Genomic DNA, 10,505 nt, shown 5'->3' on the forward strand with positions numbered 1-10,505 from the left:
TCTCAAAGCAGGAGTAGCAAAGGGGCCGTATCCACAGGACTGCCTGAGGGGCTCCTTTCATCTGTAGCTGCCTCAGGCTCAGTGCAGGAGATGGATGCCCTGTGCTACAGCTGTGGGAGCAGAGCTCCAAGGGGTTTTGGTCGCTATTCTAAGTGAGGAGTAAGTGGCCAAACCTCAATTCCAGTGAGAGAGAAAGGTTTTCCAAGATTGGCAAAGAGGAAGAGCCTGTTTTATAAATGGGATAAGCGAGTATCTTGGTGGTTAAGAGCTATGCTGTGACTCAAACTCTCTGTACACTTAACAGCTGTGTGACCTTGGGAAAAAACTCCTTAACCTCTGTGCCTCAGTGTCCGTATTTGGATAAAAACAATGTATGACTCCTGGGAATATGAGGATCAAATGATCTCATACAAATAAAGCTCTTAGCAGAGTCCCCAGACCTAGTAAGCATTCAAGATAGATTACCTATAATCCAAATAATAATTACGATATCAATAATTACTCTTAGGTATTAATACTACTAAATTATGACTGTTATTATTATCAAAAGTGGAGAGTTAGAAAGGGGCTAACCCCTTGCAGTTTTTCATCCTCCTGAATCAGTGCAAATGTATTGGGCTGAACAGTCTTTCTCTGCTCCTGAGGAACTGTTAGCTCCTCTCTCTCAACTTTGTTGCCTGACTTCTGAGGAAAGATGTATGGATGACACTCTGAATAGCCTGACAGGTTTGTTAAATTCTGAACTAAACTTCACAGATCCTGACTGTGTGGACCAAACTCCGTCTGAACATTGTATTTTGATGACGATAATAAATGTCTACTGCCCTTGGTGTACTTAGATAACTGGTAAACAAATGGGTAGTAAAGACCTTTATAATGAGGGTGGGGACTCATTTTCAATCCAGATAAAACTGTGTTCCAGATGGAGCCTTTCATTTTCTGAGGATTTTAAGCCCCTGTCCTTACTGAGGGCTTTTGTTATTCCAGGTGCAATTGCTGGTATAGTTGATCAGCCGATGCAGAACTTCCAGAAAACATCTGAGGCACAGGCTTCAGCAGGACACAAGGCCAAGGGTGTCATCTCGGGTGTGGGGAAAGGAATCATGGGGGTGTTCACAAAGCCCATCGGAGGAGCTGCTGAGCTGGTGTCACAGACTGGCTATGGTAAGTCGGTGGAAAACCCATCAGGCCAACCCAGACGTTACTGATTTGCATGATTATACCAAAGGTTCCCTAAGATAGTGTAACCTTTCACATGGCAGACAGTGGCTATCTTTCTTACCTCTCTATGCTTATTTACACAGAGTAGAATTTTACTACTAATAATAAAACCATAGAATCAGGAAACCAGTTACTAGTTTCAGTCTATATGTCATAGAATCTTCTTACAGTACACTTGATAGACTGTAACAAAAAGTAACCAGTTTAGAGGTTGAGGGCAGAATGGAGAATACAGCAGAGAAAAGAATTAAGACTTTTTCCTATGATAAATGTGGAAGGAGAGAGAGGTTGTGGGAAGATAACTTTAAGCAGCAGTAGAGAATGAGGCAGAGTGTGGATGTGCACATGGATCTTTGGGTTTGGCGTGGCCTTCTCACCCACAGAGGACATCCTGCTCCTCGCAGCCAGGCTGGGGCAGAAACAAAGGGTCTGCAACTAAAAGCCCTTTCACAAGGCAGACAGCTGTGAAGTGCGTGGGCGCATGGCAGTACCTGCACTTGGATGGGGCGTGCCGGGGCCTCTCCCCGTGCAGCCGTGTGCACACATGAGTAATGGGTACCTGTGAAAGGAAGCACCTCCTCCCAGGCTTATTTTCTGTGTTCTTGGCAGAGCACATTAAAGTGACTTTCCATAAACCTGTGGCTGGAACTGTTACCATTTTACCTAAAATTGGTGTCATCATTTTGGTCATGAAGCAGGTTGTCTAGCTAGTATCACAAACGACAGAAGCGCCCTCCCGTTTGTCAGACATGTGAGCACACTGTGTCTGCATCCGCATCTGGCCATAAAGCCCATGGGATGTGTTTCTAGGGAGGCATCCTGCTCCTCAGCAGGCCTGACAAGAGGCAGCCAGATCAGGGCATAAAAACAGCGTCTGAAAGGAAGGGAGTGGAGATGAATGAGTGCCCACACTTCAGGCAGCCATCCGGAGAGCATCCTTAAGAGACCACACAGACGCCAGCATGTGTTCCTCTTCGCTTTCCCCTCCTCGCCCACCTCATTTCCCTCTCCTTCTGTGAATGACATGTTCACTCACAGGGAAACTGTCAATAAGATGTGCTATAACCTGTAAGTGAGAAAAGTTACACTCTCCCTTATGATACGGACTCCAGTGAGGTAAAGTGAAGTCATACTTCGTAAATTCTCTTGGTTTTGAAAATGCCATTGTTCCTCACCGTGTTTCCCAGGGCTGAAGAATGCTCCCTTATGTAAGAGGATCTTAGAGCAGAGCTTCACATGGCCGTTTTGGTTTCCATCACTCTTGTAAAACTTTTATTACCGAACTGAAGGTTTTAAAACCACTAACTCTTAGTCTAATGACTATGCGTCGTTTATAAACATTTACAAGCCCTCAGAAAGCACACATGCTGTACCATCTTTGGTTCTGGAGAGTCTCTGTAAAGGCCTATGTGGCTGCTGCTGGGTGCCCTCATTTGGTGCTGGCACCAGGGAGAGCATGTCATAAACCAGGGGCCCCAAGCGTGCTCATAAATGTATATGGATTCGTGTTTAACAGCCAGATTAAGTCGCTTAGCATTTAAGTAGTGTATCTAGGCAAAGGGTGTGCCTTTGTATATATCTGTGTGTTTTTTATTTTTTGACTAGCCTTAGCACAGATACAGAAGTATTAAGGAAGTTAACTAACAATCTAGACTTGACTTTTTTTTTTAGACACAGGGTTTTGCTGTCACCCAGGCTGGCATTCAGTGACACAATCATAGCTCACTGCAGCCTCCAACTCCTGGGCTCAAGTGATCCTCCCACCTCAGCCTCTGGAGTAGCTAGGGCTACAGGCATGCACCACTATTTATTTTTTGTAGAGATGGGGGTCTCACTTTGTTTCCCAGGCTGGTCTCTAACTCTGACTCAAGCAATCCTCCCACCTTGATTTGACCTCCCAAAGTTCTAGGATTACATGCATGAGCCACCACACCAGACCTATCTAGACTTTTTTAACCCATCAATTAAAATGATGTCTAGGCTGTTGTTCATGACCAGCTACTTTCAGTGTTTTTGCTTCCTCTAATTGCTAGTCTATGCTTGGACTGTGTAACACATTCATATTTTAGTTTGTTACTAATGCAAGATCACCAAGGTTAAGAGCATTGTAATGTTTAAAGAGTATCTATACACTTGCTTCCAAAGATGTGACATCATTTTGGATCTGTAACATTTTATGGATGGCTCTGAACAGATGACATCATTGCAGCATGAAACTGTTTTCCAGAAAACAAGTAGTAAAACTCTCTTACTTCTCTTACCACAGGTATTTTACATGGAGCTGGACTTTCTCAGCTTCCCAAACAGCGCCATCAGCCAAGTGATCTACATGCTGACCAGGCTCCAAACAGCCATGTCAAATATGTCTGGTAAAATTATTGAGATACATGCTCAACTTTACATCCATATTGTATGTTAATAGCTCCTGGCTTGCTCTCAAGCTAATGGGCCACGCTTCCAGGGAGCCCAGGAGTAGCCATTGTTGGCACTGGCATCTCAGGCAGCACAAGAGCACTGTAGAGGGACAGGAAGAGGCTGCTGTTGCCAGGTTTGGGGCTGGCTGCACAACTCCTCTGTTCCATACCTAACCACTCAAGGAAGGTCATACATTGGCAGAGAAGCCCAGTCTTGCTAGAGGGCCTGAGATTCCCTGTGGAACCAGCACTCTAATTAGAGGTGCTATTTCTAATGGGGAGAAAAGGAGCTAATAAGCAAAACCAAGGGAAATCTTTGTTCCCAGGAGGAAGCAGGTTCTGTTAATCAGAATCAGTCTGAGAATTGACAATTACATTTCAAGCTAAAATGGGTAATTGGATTGGTGAGGGCCCTTTGCCCTTGGGGAGGTTGCCCCATTGGTAAATAATGAGCACTGATAAGTGACCATCTTTTCACAGCTGGCCCCTGGCCTCACTTTTCTCCTTTTAAACAGGAAAATGCTTCAGTCTCTGGGCAGACCAGAAGTCCACATGGCCCTGGACGTGGTTCTGGTGAGGGGCTCAGGCCAGGAGCATGAAGGGTGCTTGCTGCTGACATCAGAAGTGCTCTTCGTGGTGAGTGTCAGTGAGGACACACAGCAGCAGGCCTTCCCCGTCACAGAAATCGACTGTGCACAGGACAGCAAGCAGAACAACTTACTCACAGTGCAGCTCAAGCAGCCAAGAGTGGCCTGTGATGTGGAGGTACGTTTCAGAAAACAGGGCAACCAAGACTAGCTGGCCAGGGAGGTTGAGGAGCAGGCTGGTCACTGGTACCTAGGCATTTCTGAGCTGCAGCCTCTGGAGTGGCTGCTGGAGACCAAGGAGAGCTGCTACCCAGAGGAGGGTGTGTAGAGGCCGGAGGGCCACTGCAAAAGGGCACTGGGAAGCCCCCATCCAGATATGCACATGAGCCCTGTACAGGAGAACCCAGCAGGCGGCCAGCAGGATGCAAGGTCTAAAGCTAAGTAACCAAGCCAATTGAACAAGGCTGATCTGGCTTGGCCATCATGGGGCTGGGGTGCTCGATGGACAGGAAAATGGAGATACAAAACGAGTGGGTTGGTTCAGGAAGGGCCAGGACTGGGGGAGCAATTCCAGGCAACTGCTCCACAAAGGAGGTCCCCTGGTCTGAAAGCCTAAAGTTAGGTCCTTGGCTGCCTGAGGCCTGCAGTTGGCTGCAGGGTGCTGGAGGTCTGTGGGTGCTGGGGAGGACCAATGCAGAAGCAAGGGGCATCATGAAACAAGACTCTCCACTCCCTCCCCTACCCCCAAACCTGGAGACTTCAAGGGTCAACATTTTGTGAAGTGGTCTCTCTCTCAAATCCACTGCTTTGTATTCTGTGGCTGTGTTCTCTTTCCCACAGGATAGTTTCCCACCCCGTAAGTACCACAGAATCCCCCCTGGGGATGATACTTAAGGCTCTTGGGGCAGCTCCATGGCTGGCTCCTGGCCTGCATAAATTAATGTGGAACAGATGCGCAGGCAAGGCATACTGGGTGTCAAGAGTCAAGGGTGAGCCCCAACCAGACAGACCCCAGCTTCCTGTAGCCCAGCCCAGGGTAAAAACAGGTGCACCCACTGGAAAATTGCTCTCTGCCCCTCCTTCCTGGATGATGGCCTGATCCATGAGATCCTAATTATTTACCTAAATAGTAGACATCTTTTTCCACACAGCAAGATAGTGGTGGATCAGTGGCAAACTGGAGTCTGCTGGCCCTAACCTGGGGACTGAGTGGCCCCAGCAAAGGACAGCAAACCTACCTCCAATAGGTTCTGCCTGATCCCTCCTTTCATTATTCTCTTCCTGGGATGGGGGCGTGTATCTCCTTCACGCCACTGTTTGGGTAAAATTATCTGAGAAGATGGAAAGCAGCCAACCACAACAACTCTTAAGATTTCTCTGCTTTCTTGGATCATGATCATAGTCAGGCTTTAAGCTAGGGTTTGGCACCAGGACTACATTGCTGCTTCAAGTTGATGACTTTCTGAGAATAAACAGAGGTCAGATGTCCAGGCTGACTTTATTAGATCTGCCAGAATCTTCTGATCAGTTGAGTAAAGCAGCAGTGATTTGGCTATAGGATTTGGCAAGGGATAATATCATTACGATTAAATCTTTAGTCCTTAATGAGAAACCTCCAAGGCCCTGTGACCATCATGATTCCTTAGCTGCTTGGGAAATATTTCAGATCTTAAACTATTAAGACTGCAGATTTCTTTTGCTGTTGAACTGTCTTCAACTGTGATCCTTCTCTTGTATTTTTGTTTGAGGCAGGTACTGTGGAGAATCATCATAGCTGGAAGGAAACAGACCTCAGTTTCCCTAGGGGTTGAGATAGATAGTATCTGGAGTCACCACTCCTAAAAGTTGCTGAGATTATTGGGATTGTGGAATCAGAGGAAGCAACACTGAAGCTTTAGATACCATTTTCAGCACTGATTTTCCACTGCTGTCCAGGGCTGAAAGAGGGTTGGGATTAAGGAATGCCTAAAACAAACAGAAGTGGGAAGACATGACTGAGAGCAGGAGCACTGTGCCTGCACAGCCAAGGCCCGGCACTGGCTGGAAGGTGGATGGGCCAGTGTGCCTTCAGCCTCCACATTCTGCTTTCTCTATTCCACTTTCTCTCTCCTGAAGTCATTAATAGGAATAACTGCTGCCTTAATCCTATGTCTATAACCCCAACCTCTCCTACTCACCCCCAAGAAAACTCAAGCTGCAGAGCGTCTTTGAGACTAAACCCTCCCAAGTGCTGTAATCCAGAGTATTTTCAACATGAGTGGGCAGGGGAGGGTGGCCAGCAGCACTGCCTTGTCAGTGAGCTTTCTTGAGCTGTCTGGCTCTTAGTGCATCCCAACATAATCCACAGACATGAGGAAGCCTGTCTGCTGTGAACACTTCCAGTGAAGACTAATAGTAGTATTTTAAGATCTATAAATGACTGACTTTTCTGGTTTTTAGCTTTTGCCTTAGATGCTAGGAAACACAGTTCCTTTGAATTTTGGAAGGAATTAATTTGTAGATGACATCATGCAGTACATTTAAATATGGCAGGATTGAGATTTATTTTTTAAGTCAGCATTTGCTTTTCTTGGTTAAATGCAACCAGTTTAGGGGTAATAATTGCTTAATATGCCTGGCACATTATTGAAATCCCTTATGAGTGGCTCAAAATGAGTCAGAAGGTCAATTTATTCCTTGGCTGGGTTCCTTTCACAACACGGGTTTTCCTGTGCTGCTGTTCAGGAGGAGCAATTAAAACTTCTTTTTGTGTATTCAAAGCTTTCCAGCTGAATTCTGGCCCCATCAAATGATATCAGAGCTCTGGCTTTTGCCTGGTGGTGCAGAGCTTTCATCTGTTTGTTAGTGAATCTTTGGGGACCGTTTTTCCCCAAGCTTAAAAACACAAGATTCAAACTCTAAGGGATTCCTTACTTATTCTTCTAGCAAGCCTCTTTACTATCTCTCTGCCATCGCACGGCCTTTCTCCAGCTTTTAAGACACTTTGATAGCATTGTTACTGGACCACACGCAGAACTAGAAAAGTCTTTCTTTACCACTTCTTCCAGAGTAGTCTTGCCAATGTTCAGTAGGCAAAAACCACGGAAAGTTTGGTGGCTACCTGAGATTCACAAATCAGTGGCTTACAATTGCAAACTTCCCACTCCACTTGAGCTACACACTAGATAGCTAAAGGACTTCAGGGTAGGAAGAATTTATAGCTTCAGCTGCCTTTGATGAGCGCTTTCTCAGAAAAATCTCACTGAAGAACCTAGTGTATCTCAGTTCTATTTGTGTTCCACTGAAGATGAGCCAGACTTTCATGAACAATAAATGTACTTTGCATCCTCTTTTTTTCCATAAAAATTTCCCCTTCCGCTGCCCAGCTTCTCTATTTTCTCTGGCTTTAAATCCTAGGATTTAGAAAAGCAGAAAATGTTACAGTTCAAAAGGTTTTTTAATGTTCTGTCCAAAGCCACTGGTTTGAAAGAGGTGTTCTCCACTTTAAGACGTTCTATCTGAAGAGGTTTGGGGAGCTAGGCAAACAGAGCTTTTATTTCAGTGCTGAGTTTAATGTTGAATAGATTTATGTGGAGGAAAGATTTTTCTCCTTTTTTCTTGGGCTGGCTGCTAAAGAACAATGACAGATGTTTTAATGGTGAGTAGAATGTTATCAAATCGTCAACTTCAAACATGGGAATTTTATGCAACACCAAATGCTTATTCTAAGGAGGCTGTCCTAAGTCTCATGCACAACTTTCAGTTATACTGCTAAAACTGCATTGTTATTGTTGCCATATCTCAGAGGAAAAAAGGAAACATTCTGGATTAATGGCTTTAATAGATGACCTAAAAGGCATAATGTACAAATATATCGAGGCAAAAGAACTAATTTTGTTCTGGAACTCTCATAAGGGTCTGGCAACTAATCTTTATTTTTGGATCCTAGGTAGATGGAGTCCGAGAGAGACTGTCAGAGCAACAGTACAACAGACTTGTGGACTACATCACAAAGACATCTTGTCACCTGGCCCCCAGCTGTTCTTCCATGCAAATACCATGCCCTGTGGTGGCTGCAGAACCTCCCCCCTCCACTGTTAAAACATACCATTATTTGGTTGATCCACATTTTGCTCAGGTCTTCCTTAGTAAATTTACCATGGTGAAAAATAAAGCCCTGAGGAAAGGGTTTCCTTGAGTCCCCTCTGAGGTGTTGTTTATTCCTGCTTGTGTGATTGATTGATTTAGTTTTTGGGTTTCTTTGAGACAGAGTCTCACTGCATTGCCCTTGCTGACCTCAAATTCTGGGGTTCAAGCAATCCTCCCACCTCAACCCACAAGTAGCTAGGACTGCAAGCACCTGCCACCATAAAGGGCTGCATTTTTTTAAAAAGCCTAGGCAGCTCTAACATCTGATATGGACACAAGGCCAACAGTTTCCTTATTTACATCCTTACCTCTAAAAGATACTTCAAAGTGACAAAAACGTGTTCCTTCCCCGCTTAGAGACAATGATTAACAGGGCCCTATATGTTCTTACCACATACAGAGGATGCATTTATTTTTGCTCTATGATACTTGCAAAAATCTCTACTGTAATTAATTTGGATCTATTAACTCTCTGTTCCATCATAGAATGTGGCCAGGCCTTACAATGGAGAGCCAGAGTTAAAACTTCAAGTTGCATCTGTTTTTGGGCTGAGTCACCACCTTTGCCTCATGCTCCTTTGTCTGCAAAGGCCTAGGATTCTTTAAATGAAATGCTTAGGACTTTGTGGCTTGTTACATTTGTCATTTAACTGCAGTGCTATTCTTTGAAAGCTGCTATGTGTATTTTCTCTGAAGTCTGCATTTTACTAAAATTTACAACAGTCTGATTGATTGATTACTGTCCAGGTACATTTTAGAAAAAGTGTTCTTCCAGTTTGTTTTACTAAGCAAACTTTGAGTAAATCCTTTGTCCTATATTGAATCCAGTCCCAAAGTGTTCAGGTGAGTTTCTCTAGTTCCGTAAACAAAACATACATAGTGGGAACTCCCTGGTATGCCATAGAGCACACAAGAACCCCAATATTAATGCTAACAATTATACCAGTCCATTTTGTTTATTCTGTGGAATTGACTTGACAAAGCATGAAGATATTCCCAGTGTCCGTCTGATAATATTTTGCATCTAAGAATGGGTTTGACTCAAGATCTTGGGTTACCAAGATGTCTTAAATGTTCAGTAAATATCTTACAGTCCAGTAGCTTAGAACATGTTTGCTGATTGATATTACATTTAAACTTGGGGCTACAGCTTGTTACCTAGAATTTTGAGATACTAAGAGAATGCAATTTTAAATGCCCACTGGTTTTATTTGTTTTGGAGAGAGGGTCTCATTCTGTCACCCAGGCTAGAGTACAGTGGGAACAGTCATGGCTCACTGCAGCTTAAGCTCACTGCCTGGGCTCAAGTGATCTTACTCCAGCCCCCCAAGCAGCTGGGACTACACCACCACAGGTATGCACCACCATACCTGGCTGATTTTTTAAATTTTTTCTAGAGATGAGGTCTCACTATGTTGCCCAGGCTGGTCTCATACTCCTCAGTTCAAGCATTCCTCCCACCTCCACCTCCCAAACTGCTGGGATTACAAGTGTGAGCCACCATGCCCAACACCCACTGATCTTTAACTCTCACATGTTGGGCATAAGAAGTCACTATATAATTGTTACTGGAAAGCAAGACTTAACGAACAATTCTGACTATGAAAAATGTCTCTTTCAGTTTGTTCTGTAAATACTCATTTAGAAAAGTGACAGCTGTCAACCTCAGAGTAACTATTTCTAAAAATGTAAATATGTATTAATCCTTGTATCTTTTATGGTAATTTTGCATATTGATATGAATTATATAAAATTGTTTAAAATAAAAGGTGTCCTTGAATTACTGACCACCCATAGATGTCTATTGTTACCAGGTTTTACAATGCAAATTTTCACTAATACCTGGGTTTAATACAGCTCACATCACTGAATGTTACACATGAGTTTAAATGGGTAATATACAGGTTTTGTTATAATAAAGTTACTGATTAAATTAGCTTTGAATAAGTGTCGTTTTTTAAAGTTCTCCAGTATCACTTTGCTCGCAATAAACATGAATTAAAGTCCTAAGAAGACCTCTGAAAAAGTACCATACTCTGCTTGTCATTAGCAGACATTACTCAGTTCTAGTTAAGTAACCTTTTCTGGATTAGATATATATCCAAATTCTATTACATACTGTTAGCTTGTCATTAATAAAGCAATACTGAGTAAG

The 10,505-nt window shown here is 43.7% G+C and overlaps 1 protein-coding gene across 18 annotated transcripts in view; it reads left to right on the forward strand.

Moving 5' to 3' along the window:
- The window catches only part of VPS13B (vacuolar protein sorting 13 homolog B), an 861,798-nt gene extending 851,512 nt beyond the window's left edge, over positions 1-10,286 (forward strand). For 17 of the 18 annotated variants that reach the window (XM_054657406.2, XM_063816458.1, XM_024345440.3 and 14 more), the window contains 4 exons: positions 988-1,164; positions 3,488-3,590; positions 4,151-4,400; positions 8,151-10,286. In XM_054657406.2, the coding sequence (XP_054513381.1) occupies positions 988-1,164; positions 3,488-3,590; positions 4,151-4,400; positions 8,151-8,399 (779 nt within the window). In that variant the 3' untranslated portion in view covers positions 8,400-10,286. The remainder of the gene's footprint in view (positions 1-987; positions 1,165-3,487; positions 3,591-4,150; positions 4,401-8,150) is intronic. The other variant, XM_024345443.3, reaches the window with a different exon arrangement.
- The last annotated feature ends 219 nt before the right edge of the window (positions 10,287-10,505 follow it).

The sequence above is a fragment of the Pan troglodytes genome, chromosome 7 (assembly GCF_028858775.2).
Source record: "Pan troglodytes isolate AG18354 chromosome 7, NHGRI_mPanTro3-v2.0_pri, whole genome shotgun sequence".
Lineage (NCBI taxonomy): Eukaryota > Metazoa > Chordata > Mammalia > Primates > Hominidae > Pan > Pan troglodytes.